Here is an 18598-nt window from a genome sequence, read left to right on the forward strand (position 1 = left end):
ATTCACATTCTTCTCCCAGACAGTAACCGCCCAGAAAAAACCACCACTTAGCACCCTGCTCTACCCAAAAAGGTGTAAATTAAAACAGAGGTCAGTGCCCATCTTCTGGCATCAATGCCAAAGGGCCATCATCACAGCGAAGAAAGGAGCACGTGATGGCAAGTCAGTCAGGGTGACAGCCAATAGACTCCACTTCCAGAAATGTGAACAACTTCTGAGACTCCGGTACGACGAAAGGCCCTGCCAGCCACATGCTGTCATGAGACTCCTTGCATCCATCTCCGCCTCTCCCCACTTTCCCAGTGTCTCAGGCCATTCCAGTGCTCCATCATAGCCATCAGAACACCTCTGCGTTTCATACCATGGTTTAAACCATCGACTCCGTGAGCTCCGAGCCCATAAATCCAAAACCCCTTGAACCACAAAGAGGAGGAAGGGGAAAAGTTGTATCCCGCTACGTCAGAATAGAGCAAAAAGATTTTTTTTGCTTACCTTCGGAAATGACACCAGCATAAATGAGCCTATCAATACATCTAGAGAGGTTTTTAGAGTTAAGGAACTCCTTAAAAAAACCACAGATGGCCTAGTTTTTTTCTGTTTGACCCTACAAGTGTCCCCAAAACAGTGCAAGGTTCATTATTTTGAATTTATTCAGTTGTCTAGGAGAAGATTTTCCAAGATAGCACACACCCCCGACCCCAGGCCATTAATTTGGAGGGCAAATCTCGATATGATTTGTAGAACTGGTTGAAAGCTTTTTGTTGAAGTCTTACCCAGCAAAACATGGCTTTTTGATCAGGACAAAAACTGTGGAAAATTCGTTTTGGTGAAAATTTTGAAGACTGAAAACACTAGACTGACAACTGAAAAAAGTGGAGAATCTGGGATTCTCTGCCCCCGAGCCCCCCAATGTCCCTCTACTCTTCCAGTTGGGATGGGATGAGATGAGAAAAAGACAATCCCCAAATTTTGTTTCAAGCCATAGTTTTATTTAGTAAAAACCCACAAGATTCCATGGATAGTTTCAAATGAAAAAAATCTGTCTCCCCCTGCCACACCCCAGCTTCAACGTTTACAGAAAATACTTACCCTGGTTTGACTGCCCCTAATGATTTCCATTACTGAAGTTGTACATTGGGCCCTGGGTGTGACACATGCTCTGCTACACAGAAAGAGAGAGAGAAACTCCAAGCTAGTTGTGGGATGTTCTCTCAGCTACCAGCCACATTAACCTGGGTGTATGCTGCTTCACTTTTTGTAATCCTAAACAGAATGATGAACCTACAACATTGAAGAGAGATGGCCCAGTGATTAGGGCACTAGCCTAGGACACTAGAGAGCAGAGTACAATCCACTGCTCCGCCACAGATGTCCTGTGTGACCTTGGGTGAGTCACTTAGCTTTATAATGCCTCAGCTTCCCATCCGCAAAATGGCAATACCACCACTTCCCTCCCTCACAGGACTGTTGTGAAGATTATTGCATTACAGACTGAGGCACTCCAATACTATAGTAATGGGGCCGGAAAGTACCACAGACAGCAGTTCAATAAAATAAATCAATTTAAAAAAATTGTAAGGGCCAAGGCCCCAGACAGCTAACTTATTAGGAAAGGAAATGACAAGGTGGGCAGCCCTCTTCATCTTTGGTGCTCAATGGCATTGTTAAGGCTTTTCAGTACACAAAACCTTAAGGAGGAAGGCAACCAGATTCTGCACAACAAAAAAAGATTCTCGACAATGAAAGTAGGGCACTTCAAAGCATAATCACCACAGAGAAAAGGAAATTGGTTGATTGCTTTGAAAACATGGCCTGTCAAAAAAAAAAATACTGTCTGCTACACACTCTGGGGGGGAAGAATCCAACTCCTTGAGCCCAGGATATAGGAAAAAACATTGCATTTTTGCAACCAGAACTTAATTATTTTAATATGGGTCACCAGAAAATGGATCTCTTGTGCAACGGAACAAGAAACGTGCCTGGAAAGAAACATGGCTCTGTTCAGCTTGCATCACAGCGCCCCCAACACCAAGGTCTTCAGTCCAGGGGTCATTCTGCCAACACAGCTCCAGCGTGAGGGATAGGGGCAGCTGGGTAAGATGGCAACTCAACTCTATAACAGCCATTGGAGCCGCAGGTCCTGACACACCTAGTTCGGTGGCTACGCTGCCCCATGACTCTCAGACAGCGAAGTAAAGAGCCGCCACTGCAGGCAACTTGCTTAGACCTTAGTGCCTCTGACAGAGCTTTCTAATCATGTCACAAGATGAGGGCCTGAAAGTAACAGCCATCTAATTCAACAGCACGGGCAAGCCTGGTTGGTTAGCTCAAGACTGGCCACGGTGGAACCTCAGGGAGGGCTGAGGGGTTGCAACAGAAATCTGTTCTCAACCGAGTTTTGCTGGAATTAAACACAACATGTCACAACACAGGCAGCAACTCCTAAGTTAAGGCCAACTTGTCTTTCCGTGGCCCCGCTGTGCTTAGACAGTGCAGGACCTGCTGTAGCATAAGATTTTGCAGCTGTGTGCTGCAGTCAGTCTCTGAGTAAGGTTACAGCAGCGCGAGACCAACTGGACGCTGAGCTCATCCTACCCCTGTCCACTGTAAAGGTGACCTGAGGAGAAAACAAATTCTGTGTGTGCTCTTGCCTGTCTGGAGCATATGCAAAAGGGGTGGGGTTTGTGTACCCCATACAGCATGGAGCTGCTGTGGCAGTAAGTAAAGGCGCTATCTATACCGACAGGAGAGCTTCTCCCATCGGGGTAGGAACTCCATCTCCCCAAGAGGTGGTAGCTATGGTGACAGGAGAAGCCCTCCTTTCGATATAGTGCCATCTACACCAGGAGTTCAGCCAGTATAAGTGCATCAAAAGGGGGGGGGAGGGAGGGGGATTTTCCACACCCCTGAGCAATGCAGTTATGCCAACATACGTCTGTAGTGTAGCCCAGGGTTTGGTGTCAAGGCCGGTCTTCCCTGTTCTGCTGCAAGTCTTCCTGGAAAGCCCAAGAGCACCAGAGCTGACAGTTGTCTCATCAGACTGATCTGAGGCACAGAGGACTATGGCTCTTATGGTTTGGAGGTTTGGAGCAAGTAGCCACAACTCACTCCACCTGCTGGAAAAAGCAGTGTAGGCACCAGGATTCTTGCACATTACAGTGCTTTCCTCAATGAGGCATTTTGCATGCCAGGTGGCAGGAGCCAGCCCGCTAGGAGGCATGCAGTACCTAGCAAAGGAGACCACACATGCACTGATCTAGAAGCAACGAGGATAGGAGAGATTATCACAATCAAGCCAGCAAGCAGCTCACCCTTTGAGTGCTGGAGTGAGAGATTGCTGCATTATGAACAGGTTGTAGCAGGATCCTCTAACGCCAATAGGGGGCACCTTTGAGCAATTTATGAACTTGAAGCATTCTGTGCAACTTACTATCACAGCTCTGTCTGCCTGGAGAATTGTAGTTTGCTCTAGACAGACATCTGGGCATTGAATTTTAGTGCCTAAGGCTAGTAATGTAGCCTCTGTAAGCAGGTTGCTGCTTGCACAAGATAGCCACAGATGATTGGACGTTATTCCTCTGACCACAGGATCAAGATGCTCATTTGAGTAGCACAAGGGACAACCTGCAGATATGGAACTGGCATTTCAAATGGAAAGGCTCCAGTGCAATAACTCTGCCAGAATCAATGTCCCCTTCCCCATTCTTCTCTCCAGTAGCAACAATAGCTGAGAGAAGGGGCCGTAGTGCAAGAAAAGCTCTTTGTGAAGAGTTCTCGGGCGTTGAAAGATCTCATCAGCTAGACCGAGGGCACTTTTGCAACTGTTTCTTCCATCACCTCCACATCTTCTTTTACAAGAGCTACTGGCCATCCATGAGGACCATGTTAGAATTTGCCTCAATCTAAGGGATTGTGTGCATGGGCAATTTGTTCACATAACACCTGCTGAGAACTGGATTCAAAATCCTGACTCGGATAACTAATTCAACGGGGTTTGATAGTCTCACTGCAGTCTTCCATGGGCCTTTTTGTCCCTATCCCAACACCGCGGTTTGCCACAGGTCAGCTGGACTGAGAGCTGTGGGGTTAATGGAAAACAGACCCACACAGTCTTGCTGCCATCATCAGTTTCTCATTTATGAGCACTAAAGCCACAAAGCAAGAACGGCCTACAATTGTGCCACAGAGAAAGGGAGAAATCTTGGTTTTCCCACTTTTGATGGTTTTGCACCCAAATTTATTGGCAGGGGATAAACAGAGAACCCCAAGAGCCTGGATATTTTACATTGGGTGGAAAAAACACATGGCTGTAAATCTTAAAAACTAAAGTGTTCTGATAATACTGGGGCCCAACTCTGCCCTCAGTTACAGGGTGTAGCTCCCACTGAAGTCAACAGGAATTGTAGCCACATAACTGATGGCAGATGCAGCCTCTCAGAATTTACACAGTCCTTTTCACCTCAAGGCGAACCACCTAGTCAGGAAGGCTGGTTAGTGTCAAAGGCAAGATTAGAACTCAGATCTTTGGCTCCCAGGCCTCAAAGCAGGCTCAGAAGTGGCCCAAACATTACACCGGACAGAGTGATTGTACTGAGATACTGGCTGCTATACAGAAGCAGATATTTCACTGGCACCGAGCCGCTTCCAGGAACAGCCGCCATCGGGCCACAGCAACGAAGCGAAGGAAGCCAGGATCACTTACAAAGCTCCATGGAAAGAGGCTTCACCTCTTGACAAAAGCTCCCCATTCCAACACTGCAGTTTAAGGAGGGGGCTGCCCTGTTCTACTGCTTAACTCAAGTATGGCGCTTGCTCAGGTCTGGCTCAAGTTAAGGGTGTGAGCGGGATGGAAGGGAGGGATGCTGAGGGATAACAGGAGCCAGACACTTTTGCACCTCATTTTCCTCTCATCTCTCCTTCCCCCAGTCAAAATAATCCACCCCCCCATCTCCAAAGGGCACAATCCTACAGAGACAACTCGCAGAAGAAGCAGAGAAACGGGTTGAAAAACTTGCCATCGTGAGCCCCCTATGACTCCTTCGATTATTGTTGCTCAAAGTAAACATGATTAAAACCCCACTGAAAACAAGCAGCAAAAGTAAATCACCAGCTGCAGTCCCTCAGCCTCAGGGGACAACCGTTGTGCTTTCCACAGATATTAATTCAAAGGGCTTTTAACGGTGTAGGTTTTGAAGTGTTAAGCTAAAACAAATCCAGACTGCACCCTCTCTTAGGCCACTGAAGCTCTGACAGAGGCTTGCGTCCAAGGCCCTGAGATCATTCCAATGAATATTCATGCCAACTGCTTAATGGCTTTTATCCTCTCTGAGAACCTGTGATCTCACACTTACTCCCCTCTGAGTGCACAAACCCAGCAGGGATATACATGACAAAGGAATCCATGCCTGTCCCCTTAGCACATCTGGGACTATTTTTAATCCACCATCTGTGGGCTCGCTGCAGTCACACACAGATGGCCACCAAAACCCATCTCCTTTAACCCTTTGTTCTTTCCCAGCCTCTTGCTGTATCCGCTCGATTCCAGCCCTGGATTCACTGAAGCCTATTCCACTTAGCTGCTTGAAACTGTCAGTTCCGGGTGTCTCTCGGACCTGGAGAGTCTGCACTGCTAGAGCAGTAATGGTTGGGATGCATCCCCTGGCACTGGGGGAGTGCTCTGCTGGGAATCTCTGTTCTAGCACGGTCTCCTGTAGTAAAGAGCCCCGCAGTACAGGAAGGCAGAAGGGTCTGTTTTTTGTGCACGCACTCACACGCACACACCCACCTACCTTATTTCATCTATACTGTCCCACTCTGGCACTCCAGATGCTGGCAAATTCCTGTCCTCTTATTTAGGACTGTCCTTCAGAAGGATAAGTATGATCTTCCCAGTATTCTCCGGTCTGCTTTGAACTAAGGATAACACCACACCTGCCTTGTTCTCTTTTTAATTCCATTTTCTGCTAGCTACATCTCTTTTTAAACTCAAAGAGGAAGGAATACGTCACTAGAGAATAAAAAAGCCCCCACACTTATTATCCGGGTGGACAACAGGTCTAAGGCAGAGGTTCTCAAACTGGGGGTCAGGACCTCTCAGGGGATCACAAGGTTATTATGTGGAGGGTTGCAAGCTGTCAGCCTCCACCCCAAACCCCAGTTCACCTCCTGCATTTATAGTAGTGTTAAATATTTTAAAAAAGTGTTTTTAATTTATAAGGGGGTGGGGGCTCGCACACAGAGGCTTGTTGTGTGAAAGGGGTTACCACTACAGAAGTTTGAGAACTGCTGGTTTAAGGGATGGGGTGGAATAAGATAAATCATCTAAGACAAACTCCTCTTGCTTCTCAGAGATCAAAGCTGGATCTGTTCTGAAAAGCAGCAACTAGAGCAGCAAGGGAGTGGTGAGGTTTCCAATCTGGCTGAACCAGCAAAAACCAGAGCTTAACACACCACAGATCTGGGGGGTGGGGGGGGAGATGGGAAGGCAGTGCACGGGGAGTCCACTTCTAGCAGTAGATATTACTGTTAATACAAACTCTGGATGCAGGAAAATAAGCTTCACTGAAGTTGGGGTTTCTTTGTAGTACTTACTGGCCATGAGTTGTTTGGAAAGGGGGTGGCACTGATGGGTTCCCCCTGCATCCATCCCCCTCGGCATCAGAGAAAGGTTCTGGCATCAGCCATGCGTAGGGACCATCTACACAGCAATTCTCACTGATTCAGTAACTCCGTTTGATCCTATAAACACAGGCCCCCACACAAACCCAACCTGGTGAGAATTGCTTGGTGCCCAGGTTCTTCGTCTGTTGCAGAACCTATGAATTTGTAATGCTCACCACTGTGGTATCTAAGATAATACAAGAGGACAGCACTGGAACAGTCTTATTAGCAGCATAGTCCCTGCACCCCCAGCATGGAAGGCTATTTGGCTGTTTCCATTCTTTCAGAGAAGACCTGCATACAGAAGCATGACTTGTTTCATCCGCTGGCATGATCCAAGCTCAGCAAAATCTGTGGCAGAGCGCTCCTTAGGCAAAGGCCCTCCACTAAGAGCTTCCCAGTCCACAACTGGCTCTAGGTCCCGTCAGCCTCTGAATCTGCGTTGCCTTGCACAGAGAGGTAGTCCAGAGGTAACTGGCATACTGAAAGCTTTGATGAGGGCCAGGATGTTGAAGAAGATGCTGGATTGGACGGGGAGCAGCAATACAACAAGCTTTTGATTGGTCTGGCCTAGGAGACAGGCAGTAGCCAGTTGTCCCTTGCAGCTTTCAAAGTCAGTGTCTGGTGACATGCATTGCAGTGACTTGAGAGAGGTGATACAGCAGATTACAATGGTTAGGTCGGCACTGATGGGAAGGAGCGCGGTCTTCCCACTAGCCAGAGATGGAAAGCAGCATCTCTGGCTGCTGTGAACTGAATATCCAGGGACAGCAATAAGCCCAGACTCCAAAACTTTACCCTACTCACAATGCTCTCTACAGAGGATGCAATCATCTCAGCCAATTCCTTGGTACACAGGTAGTCTGCATTGCTTCCAGGCAAGACCAACTCTAAACACCTGCTGCTACAGCCACTCTATCAGCCTTCAAAGTTCTTTGAGGTTAGGGCTTTCTTGGGGGCTATTCAGCTTCCATGGAGTAGACTTATTTGAGCCTCTCACCCTGCTCAGCAGATTGTTCCGTTTCATTTCGCCAGTTCTCTATTAATATACTGTGATTTGGGCATGTCCACTCTCAGCAGTTGGACAAAGAACAGAGAGCGGGAACAGATTAAGTTACCCTTTCACAACAGGAGAGACCCATCTCCTCTAGATTAAGGAGCGAGTTCCCCCAGCAGACGAAGCATAGGGATCAGATTGGGGAAGCCAATATTGCTACCGGCTATGCTGCACCTGTTCTATAGATAACCATGATTTCAGCCTCCTGGCCTACTACATTAGAACTTCTTTCCAAGAACTACCCTCTTGGCAGGGGAAGATAGGCAATTTCAGATTTTCTGTGTCCATCTGGCACAGCAGCCCTGGGATGTGCAGTCGGCAGGAGGCCCAATGCTCACGTCAGAGTTTGATTATAAACCATCTATGTATCGTCTCCAGTTATTTACCTTCCGCTTTCCTGCATGCGGCACTTAAATGCGGGCTTTTAAGAGAGCTCCTGGGGCGGCAACAAGGGAGATGGAGATTCTCTGTGGCAGCCGAAGAGTTTTGCTTTCAAAACAGAGTCCACAGAATGCAAAAGAAAGAGGCCTGGTGAAGTAGGTCAGTTATATATGAAAATGTGGTTGGCCAATTTAACATACTCCCATTCCCTGTCTTGCCCCCTCCCATCCAGCTACTGTATTAGCCAGCAACTTCTGAGTCACTGGAGGAAGTTGCCTGTTTGTGAGCTGCTCACAAGCCTTAAAGCAAGGAAGAGGTGCTAGAAACCATCTGCAGGGTGTGTAACTGTCAAATAGGAACATACATAAGCCCTACGCAAGCGGACAGGGAAGGCACCACACTGCGTACTCAGTGAACCGGGAGGTTTGCCCCACGCTTCGCATTCTGAAAGGGATTTCATCGCCCAACAGCCGGCACTTTGGGAAGGAGTCCCTGATACATGACCTAACACGGGCAAGCGTTGTGCATGGTTCCTATGTGCTGCTCCAACACACAGATCACCTGCAGCGCCTACTCTAGGTGCATGCAGAGCCTCTGAGTACAGCCAGGGAAGGGATAGATGCTGGGCAAGTCCTAACCAGCAAGTCCGATCCCAGTCCCCGGGCGCTCCTGGGCAGAGTCTAACGATTGTGCCAAGGGGCGTCAGACTGTGTGGAGGTTTCGTAATGCGGACGAGTGTCTGGTAAGCACCGGGGAAGATTCCGGGATACGCTGCCAATGCTTTCACAAGGGTTCCCACACCGCTGGCCCCCCATCCCCGCCCTAGAAGGCGAGCAAACCAAATGGGTTTGGCTCCTACTCACATGTCACGCAGACGAGGCACATCCTGAGGAGCAGGTTGACCCACAGCGCCCAGCGCTCCGGCACCTGGGAAACAGCCCCGGGCACAATGATTTCAGCTGGGACATAGAACTGCAGCGCATAGGTGAAGAAGATCCCAATGGAGTAGAGCAGCTTGACAGATTGGTACAGCCTGCAAAGGGAATGGAGAAATCCAGTCACCTCCACTCACATCCCAGCTCCCTCAGAGGCAGAGTTAATCAAAACAAAATAAAAATAACTCTGTGACAAGACCGAAATTAGAAGGGAAAGAGAGCTGTCTTAATCCAGTGTTTGTGAAGCCTGCCCTGCGATCCCTGGTTAAGGGGTAAGCGAGCATCCCCTTCCCAAGACAGGGCAGCACAAGCCCTAAGCCCACAGCTGAAAGACACTTGCTCTGGCCATGTGACTATGCACGAGAAGAGAGATCTCAGCGTGGGCGGGTGCCCTAGGAGCCGACAGGCCCAGAGTTATCGACAACGAACGCTTCGAGCGCTCTGACTCCACCCCACCCATCGTGACGGTACGAAGGGCCAGACTGACACAGGTGCTTAAAGACGCAGCTGGGTGCCTGGGGGAATTTACCGAACTGCCTAAGGGAAGTGCTTGCCATTGAAAACAATGGGAATTAGGCGCCTAACCTACTTTGGATGTTTGGAAAATCCCACTAGATGCCTCGCTGCATCTCTGAGCACCTAAATACCTTTGGCTTCTGTGGAAGCTCCTCAGACCATACGTTCAGCCCTTGGCTTAAAGCAGGCTGCTGCTAGCCAGTTCCGGGGCTCTGCCGCTTGCATATGGGTCTTCTCCCACTGCTCAGAAAGGGGGACATTTCATACTCTAGTCAGGGTGGGTCGCAGGGGCCAGGGATTTGAACTTGTGAGCATGTGCACACACAGCATGACACTGTCCACCAAGCTCCTGCCAACTGGAGTCCGAAGGCCTTCGCTCAGCTACAGAATGGGCACTGTCCCAGCAGCGCGAGCTCCCCCACCACCTTCCCCAGCCGGAACTGCAGGGGCCACCTTTAAGGAATGCAGGGAGGCTTATCCCTATGAGGGCACTACCCACTGGGGCACCTGGCCACCCATCCCCAGGGAAACAGACAGAGACCACAGGTCGCCTCACTGAGGAGCCAGCTGATCAGACTTCAGTTACCACCAGCAACCCACGCTGGCTGTCAGCCAGTGAGCTAGAATTACAGAAGCTGTCTCTTATTACCTGTTCCCTGGGCTCTCTCTCTCATCCCTACCTTTGCTAGCAAAATTTGGGTTCTTCGTGGGAGGAAGAAAAAGCTACATTTCGCCTCGCTCTGCAGCGAGCCTGATTCCACTCTGTGCCTTAAAATAAAAAGATCAAGGCTACCTTCAAAGTAGTTTATCAGCTTTCGACATGAATATTTCACAGTTTTATATTGCTGCCTTTCCCTCCCAGCTAGGGGGAACTGCCAGGATTAGCACAGGTTTCGGAAGTTAAAAGCAATGCAGACGTCACCACCGCCTTCACTTTAACCTGCTCGATTAAATAAACAAAAAAAACCAGACTATTTTTGGAGCTCGACACAGAGGGTTTGGGGGAAGGGACTGTTAAAATAGCAGTGCTGGGCAGGTTTTGTGTCCTGGTAGAGCCCCTCGCTAAGTCCCCAACTCAGCAGGGGGCTCGCTAGGTATTCATTCTACAGTGACAGACACCAGCAATACAAAGGGAAGGAATTTGTCTTCTCTGTGTGAGAATGACCCCGATCTGGGACCAAGGATGGCTAGAGGATACCAATTGCTGTGCAATGTCAAGGGATCCCTGGGCAAGAGAACCGGCCTTTTAGAAAAAGAGTGTTGTATAAGCTGGGCCAACCAGCTGACTAGATCCCAGCATTCCACGGGCCAATCTAGATCAGGCTTCCAGTTGGTGTGCATGCCTGTCTGGAGAAATAAGAACATGCACGGGGGAGCAGAGCTAGACAGAACTTGAGCGGCACGGGGGAAAACAAGCAGAAGCTGGAGATGCAAAAGCTCCAGCTAAGGCAGGAGGGGCTAGCCACCTTTTTACAATCCTTTAGCGTCTACAGGCTGGAAGCGCTGCCCCTTAGTAATCATACAAGGTACCAAAGCATGTTGAGAAATTGCAACTCTGTGAAGCCAGGGTTGGTACGCGGGGGGGGGGGGGGGGCACGGACGACCTGAACACATTCTTATGGGCAAGAGGCTCTTCAGCGTTGCAACCCACCAGTGAGGGATTCAAATCTAGGAGTCAGGCAGTTGGGGTGAGGAGAAGAGAACCACCTTATCCATGGAGCATAGAACAGCTCGTAAGCATGAGGATTAAGCACTTTGCAGTTCTAACCTAGAGACAATTAAGTAGCAAATAAAAATCCCTCTCTTCCTTTTAGAAAAGGAGTACTTGTGGCACCTTAGAGACTAACAAATGTATTTGAGCATAAGCTTTCATGAGCTACAGCTCACTTCATCGGATGCATTTGTATTTTCCACTTATGCTCAAATAAATTGTTAGTCTCTAAGGTGCCACAAGTGCTTAATCCTCATGCTTACGAGCTGTTCTATGCCCCATGGATCAGGTGGTTCTCTTCTCACCCCAACTGCGTGACTCCTAGATTTGAATCCCTCAGTGATGGGTTGCAATACCACAAGTATTCCTTTTCTTTTTGCCAATACAGATTAACACGGCTGCTACTCTGAAACCTCTCTTCCTTCTGGGAATCAGTTTCAAGCAGTGCTGCTTCTCTGCTCCACACCGAACCTGATGGGGGTTGTGGTGAAAGGACATTCCTGCTTTGGCTTGGGAAGATCAACTCAATGGTGGCAGTGCCGGGAGAAAAACTACACACTGCCTGAAGCAGTGATGGGGACAGGTAAGGTACAAAGTGCAAGCTATAGACAGGAGCTATTTGTTGCACGTATTGGAACAGATCCCCCCTTAGATTATTCCTATGTCAATATGCCTTGAATATCTTTTATAAATTCTCTAGTCACTGTATGCAGTCTTCTTCAGAGAGCGAGTAACTCAAGAATTTGGACTACATTGCCCACTGTGGCTTTACAGGACACACTAGTTACTGAAAACACCCACATTTATCAAGGCAGCCTAATGTACAAAAAGCTACAGGCAAAATTTTCATGTTGATGAGAATCTAATTTAAGGGTGTAAATACCCTGATGCCTGTTGTGCAAGTTGGGGTTCGGGGCATAAGCCACATCCAGGTATGGGGGTGAGTTTCTGAACATCTGACCATAAGTCACTTGTTCCTGTGTTTGGTTAGGTTATATTCCTACTGTGGCCACCAAAGATGGGAAAAGGCTATAGAGAACTAGCTCCTAAAGCAAGAAGTTTGTATGAATGTAATGCACATCTCCAAAGATCCAGAGCAGGGCTGGCCCAGGAGTCTCTGCAGGTCACAAGGAGTCAGCAACTTTGCCCCCTGCTCCCCTAGGTGGGGGCAAAGCACAACATCATCTAAGAGTTTGGAAAAAGCCAAATGATGTTTTAGAAAGCGGATGATGCTGCACAGAGGAAGGATGGTCTTGTGGTTAAGGCACTGCGGAGAGCTGGGTTAAATTCTTAGCTGTGTCAGATTCCTTGTGCGACTTTGGGCAAGCTACTTTGTTCCTCTGCCCTTCAGTTCACCATCTGTAAAAATGGGGATAGTAATATTTCCACTCTCCTACCCTGTGTCTTACCTGTTTAGACTGTAAACTCGGACAGTTAGTTGAGCACCCTGGCTGTGTTCTCTATTTATATGGCCATTAAATATCAATATCGGGGAAGCCCATTGTTTCAGGATGTACAAGTTTTACTGTAACTTTATCACTCATGGGTAAGAAATGGCAAGTCAGGTCACATGACAAGTCAAGACACTTTCCACTACAGGAAAAGGGTAGGGCTAGCAGGGAATAAGCCAAGATTAAGCACTGCTATCTGGTTCATAAGCCACCTTGGGACATGTAGGGTTCCAGGCCAATGAAGGCAAAGAAACTGCACACTTTTAAACTTTGAATAGTTTCCCAGACCTCTCTTGCCAATAGCACCCTGGCTCATCCTCTTGGGCAAACATTCTCTCTCCATTGGCCACAAAACATCCTAAAGACCTCAGCCTCGAGAGACTGGGCATAGTTATTCCACTACAGGTCAGTGCACAAGAGCAGTGTCACAGCTTCTGTATGAGGCACACCCATTCTCACACGTGGCCAGTGAGTGGAAAGATGGCAAAAGGGCAGCCACAGAGCGCTTTTCTCATGGGCTGGTGTTCACATGGTTTCCCCTTTCACCAGGCAAGGAGAAGAGACCCAGCTTCAATTCCCTGCTCCGCCAGACTCCCTGTGAGACATTAGGCAAGCCTGTGCCTCAGTTTCCCCTCTGTGCAATGGGGATAACAGCCAAGCCCTACATCCCCGGGGAGTTGTGAGGTACTCAGATACCATGATAATGGAGGACGCAGAAGTACTAAGACAGGAGAAATGTCATCCATTGTTCTCCAGGGCTGCACTATATTTCACAGAGCCACCTGTTTCCTACAGACAGGCTAGTCAGACTCCGCGTAGCTCGCAGATTTCTAAAGCATTCTTCCATCAGAGAGACTTGGCAGCATCTGAGACTCAACACATCTCTTACGTAGAGAGAAACAGCTAACACTGGGAACAGGACATGTAGCCAGTCTGTGCCCCCAGGCCAACATGCTTTTTTCTTTTCTTTTAAAGAAAACCAAAGGGCAGTGAACAGCTTGTCTAGTTGGAGTTACCAAAGAGGACATGAGCAAGTGAAATACTCTAACACACTGGACAATGATCAGGGCACCCAAGATAAGAGGCAAGACAGATGCCATGGATTCTTCAAGCTCCTGGACACCCAGTGGCTTTCCACGCCATCCTAGGGTACTGGTTCAACACCAGCTTGGTCAAGGGCTAGTTAGTGACCCAACATCCCTTCCAAGAAGACTAATGTCTGAAACTTACTCAAAGTTTTTGAGGAGAGATAGGAGGAAAATCAGATTCTTGTCCGTTACTTCTGCCCATTGCGCGAAGTGCTGTACATGAGCGGAGCACACCCCTTCCAATCAGAGGCCTTCCTGTGAGCTGTTACAAAGCACAGCAGCCCGCCGGGGAGGGAGGGACTCCTGATTTGTCCCATTCTGAGAAGCTCATGGCTTTCCCAACACCTAAACCGGGGCAGGCTGGAGAAACAGAGCACACTGGGCAAGTCCTTGCATTTAAGCATCTTACTGTATCAACGACATGCCGCCCCCTGTCAAAGCATATGGTTTTCCACCATTTCTTGTCGTGATGCCAGGGGAGACGAGGAAGGAGGAACAGAGCTGAGCTGACACGAGGAGAGGAAAGATGTTTCACTTTTAGAGACCAGAAGTTGGAGTCACTCTGCATCCTAGTAAAAGGACAGGAAGGGGGGGCCCACTTAAATCCTCCCCATAACCACCTTCCTGAGTGGCAGAGGTGGAAATCAATGTCAGGAAGTTGAGACAAAAAGGGAGTTACACAACATGCCTTCTCCTGGACTTAGGCTGGCAAAGGTTAAACCTCAAACAAACAGTTTCAAAAGCCTCACATCTGTGTGACTCATTGAATCGATTATCACAGCCTTCACGTTCCAAACAAGCTTCAAAACACAGCCCCTAGCTGGAAGCGGACAGCACTGGGCTTTTAGTTAGTTCCTGCTGTCCTGCCTGCCCGCTACCTTAGTTCCTCAGAGTCCTTTGAAACCTGCTTCTTGCAAAAACAGAGAAGGCAGCTCTGTAGCTGGAGGGTTTCGATTGGAGCAGCTGCTAGCACCTTTGTCTGGGCCCCCAGGGGGCCAAGCAATTTTGTTTTTAATCTCATTCTCTATGACAAGGCTAGAGTGTGAAACACTGGGACGGGGTGGGCGGCGTAATAGGTGCCTATATAAGACAAAGCCCCTAATATCATGACATCTGGTCACCTAAACAAGGCACTCCCCAACATCAGCCTATTAGCCAGTTTTTTTTAGATGAAATTCCTATGTGGTAAAGCGTGAGGCAGCGCCAGGCAGCACTGGATGCCGATTGACACCTGTCAGTTAGAATGCCACAAACAAACCATTCCTATAAGCACCCTGCTTGAATTGTAGCTATGTGTTACCCTTGATTAATAAATGAAATGTGTGTTGGACTGAAACGCATCTGGCACTTCTCATCCTCAAAGCGCTTTAAACCCCATTACTTCTCACGGCCATATCACCCAAACTTCAAAGACAGGGAAACTAAGGCAGAAAAATTAAGTGATTTACCCAAGGTCAAAAGAGAGCCCTGTTTACAACCTGTCTCCCACTCACACCTTTCCCAGTAACCTGCAGGTCAGTCACCCTGCAGACACTGAATAACTCTCATTGGCTCCCTAATGAAGGGGTTATATATATATAACTCTGGGGCAGTCTGATCCAAAGGGGTGGAGGTAGATATTTATCTTTACAGCAGGATTGGAGATAGGTAGACTACCTCCTCCGTATTGCGTGTGATGAATCAGAAACCCCAGCAAGGTTTCAACTTACAAAGGAAGACTCACAGCAGAGAGGTACAGTATCCCAAGAAAAAGGACAGAAGTAGCACTTAACCAGTACCAGACGTGACCCTGGAGGGAAAAGCTCTGCAATCTAAGCACCTGCTCTGGAGCTACAAGTTCAAGCGTGGTCAAGCTACACTCATCCCCTCAGCAGCCCTGCACTGAGAAGAGCTATTGCACCCACCGATTTCCTTTCTGCATCATGCGAAATGCAAGCACCCCACACACAGAATGTAAGAACGGGCCATACTGGCTCAGACCAGTGGTCCATCTAGCCCAGTATCCTGCTTTTCAAGTAGCTGGTGCTACAGAGGCAACGAACAGAAAAGGGCAATTGATCGAGTGATCCAGGCCATTGTACAGCACCAGCTCCTGGCAGTTAGAAGTTTAGGGGGACACAGAACATGGGACTACATCCCTGGCCACCTTAGCTAATAGCCATTGATGGATCTGTCCTCCATGAACTCATCTCATTCTTTCGCTATATTTTGGCCTTCTCAACATCCCCTGGCAATGAGTTCCACAGGCTTTCTGTGTGCTGTGGGAAGTAGTACTTCCTTATGTTAGTTTTAAACTGCTGCCTAGTCATGTCACCTGCTGACCCCTAGTTCTTGCGTTACGGGAAGTGGTAAATAGCATTGACCGGAGACCCACCAGCAGTCAGGCAGGTTGAGAGTAATGCTGGCCTGGATGCTGGCTCCAAATCGCAGGTATCCCAAGGTCCCCAGGCTGATGTACAAGACGGTGACTATGGCCATTCCCACATACAGGATCACTGGGAAGTGCCGGGGATTCTTCATTTTATTTTCCAGGGGGAGCACCTAGGAGGAGGAGGAGAAGGAAAAACAAACTGAATTCATTTCCCTATCCGTCACCTCCATGAGTTTGGAGTCTAGCGCGCCACCTCTGAGCCAGCATCTTCCTGGATGTGGCTCGCTCAGGAAGACTCTTTGGGTCTGTGCCCCATAGTCAGAGGAGACCCTGAGTAGCAGCCATGGCACACAGCTGACTGTTGCTGTTTAGCCATTTGCCAGCAGTGCAGCAGCTGGACAGGACGAGATTCTCCCTGGATCATGGGTAACCTCCCCAACCCATGCCATACTGCAACAAGATCTAAGGAAAAGGAGCAGGGAATCATGTGACTGCGGAGACTACCCAAGTCGCTCCAGTGTAGAGGAGTTAAGGAGGTGGGATGGTAACAGTAGAGTGAATGCAGGCCCGGGGGTGGATTACACCGTTTAAGACTCTGGTATGAGGTAGCCAGGCTCCTAGGAATCATGTGGTCAAATCCTAATGGGTCAGCTCATCCCTTCAACCTTTCAAAAGAAGAGGAGAGTGTCACACAATGTACCGTAGCACTGAAAGTCCTGCTGCTATCTACTCTCTGCGGTTAGACGCCCAGGCCATTTTTTCCCCCTTAAATCCTGCTCTTGGGCAAGATTTCCCCTGTTGCGTGCTGCACCAGCTGGTTGCCACACTCCACTCCAGAGGGGGGCATTATCACCATCTCCCTGTCCAACCCAGTCTCCCTGCACTGCTGGCTTTCAGAGAACTACTGGCTTGGATTGCTAGGGGAGGGGAGGGGGGAAAAATACCATTGCATGGGTGGGCCTAGTCTATACTGGGATGGTAAAGTTATACCTTAGTTTGTCCTACATCTAGCACTGCTAACTGGCTTCACTACCTCTGTGAATCCTGAAGGTTTCCATTCCCCTCCTTCACAATAAACTGTTTCAAGAGACCCCCTTCTCCCCTTAATAGATAAAAGAATCGCCCCCTCCCATTCTTCTTCATTCCTTAAGACTAACTGGCTTTGCCATGTCATCTTCTGCTGAAAGTACTAGCACTGCATCCCTGTAAGTGATACGTGAACTTCGTTCAGGATGTACCAGAATGCCATTAAACTCATGTACTTTCTCTGTACAGCCTCATCTGCTATTCTCATGCTTGGGCCATAGGTAATGTAGCTGCTAAAGGAGTTGTGTAGGAGTTAGCAGGTGTCAGGTATAATTTACAGGAAGCTACTATGCCTTCCCTACTTTGTAAACACAGTGCTGGCAGCATTCCCAAATCATTTCAACCAGAAGGTGATGGATTAGCAAAAGCACAGGTTTAAGCTATTTCAACTTTTCCACGAAATACTGAAAAACAATGAAGCAGCAATGCCTCATAGGAATTGTAGTTTGGGTGCCTTATGCTCCCAATCGCCTCAAAGGGCTGGGTTTGCTAGCTGGACTACATCTCCCATGATGCCTCCTCCCCTTTTGGAGAAGGTAATTCATTATAGGAGTCACTGACTTTATACAAAGAGAGGTCCAGCCAGCGAGCCCTCCTATACAAGAGAATGGGAGCACAGAACCCCCAAATTGCATCATTTTGAATCAAAATATTTCAGGTTTTGTGCATTTGGTTTTCAACAACATATCAAAGTTTTCCATGGAAAAAAAATCAGACTTTTTGAACAATTTCATTCCACTGAAAAAGCAATTTTTTGTAAACTGCTGAGACAAACAATTTTCAAGAAGCCCTAGTAATCAAAAGCAACAGGAAAGACAAAAGATGACACTTTTCTGGGGGGGTGGTAGGAGTGCATTGTGAAGTTTGCAGCATGTTACTTTACCTCTAACTCAAGACTACGCCCACTGTGCTTAAGAACAGCCATACTGGGTCAGACCAGTGGTTCATCTAGCTCGGTAGTCTATCCATACAGTGGCCAGTGCCAGATGGTTCTGGCAGTTGGTTAAGGAGATCCCAGAGCATGGGATTGCAACTCTGACCATCTTGTTAGGATGGATAATAGCCATTGATGGATCTATCCTCCATGAAATTACCCAATTCTTTTTTGAACTCTTTATACTTTTGGCCTTTACAACATCCCTTAGCAATGAGTTCCACAGGTTGACCATGCATTGTGTAAAGTAGTACATCCTTATGTTTGTTTTAAACCTGCTGCCTATTCATTTCATTAGGTGACCCTTAGTTCTTGTGTTACGTGAAGGGTTAAACAACACTCCCTTGTTCACTTTCTCCACACCATTCATGCTTTTATAGACTTCTGTCATATCCCTCCTCCCCCTTA

General features: G+C 48.2%; 1 protein-coding gene across 6 annotated transcripts in view; it reads right to left on the reverse strand.

Annotated features, from left to right (window-relative positions):
• LOC119860031 (proton-coupled amino acid transporter 1-like) overlaps positions 1–18598 on the reverse strand; it is a 74622-nt gene that overhangs the window by 29121 nt on the left and 26903 nt on the right. For 5 of the 6 annotated variants that reach the window (XM_043491298.1, XM_043491296.1, XM_043491292.1 and 2 more), the window contains 2 exons: positions 16174–16340; positions 8962–9131 (listed from right to left, as the gene is read on the reverse strand). In XM_043491298.1, coding sequence (XP_043347233.1) covers positions 8962–9131; positions 16174–16340 — 337 coding nt within the window. Of the gene's footprint in view, positions 1–493; positions 2618–8961; positions 9132–16173; positions 16341–18598 lie in introns of those variants that run through there. The other variant, XM_043491297.1, reaches the window with a different exon arrangement.

This window comes from Dermochelys coriacea, chromosome 8 (genome assembly GCF_009764565.3).
Source record: "Dermochelys coriacea isolate rDerCor1 chromosome 8, rDerCor1.pri.v4, whole genome shotgun sequence".
NCBI lineage: Eukaryota > Metazoa > Chordata > Testudines > Dermochelyidae > Dermochelys > Dermochelys coriacea.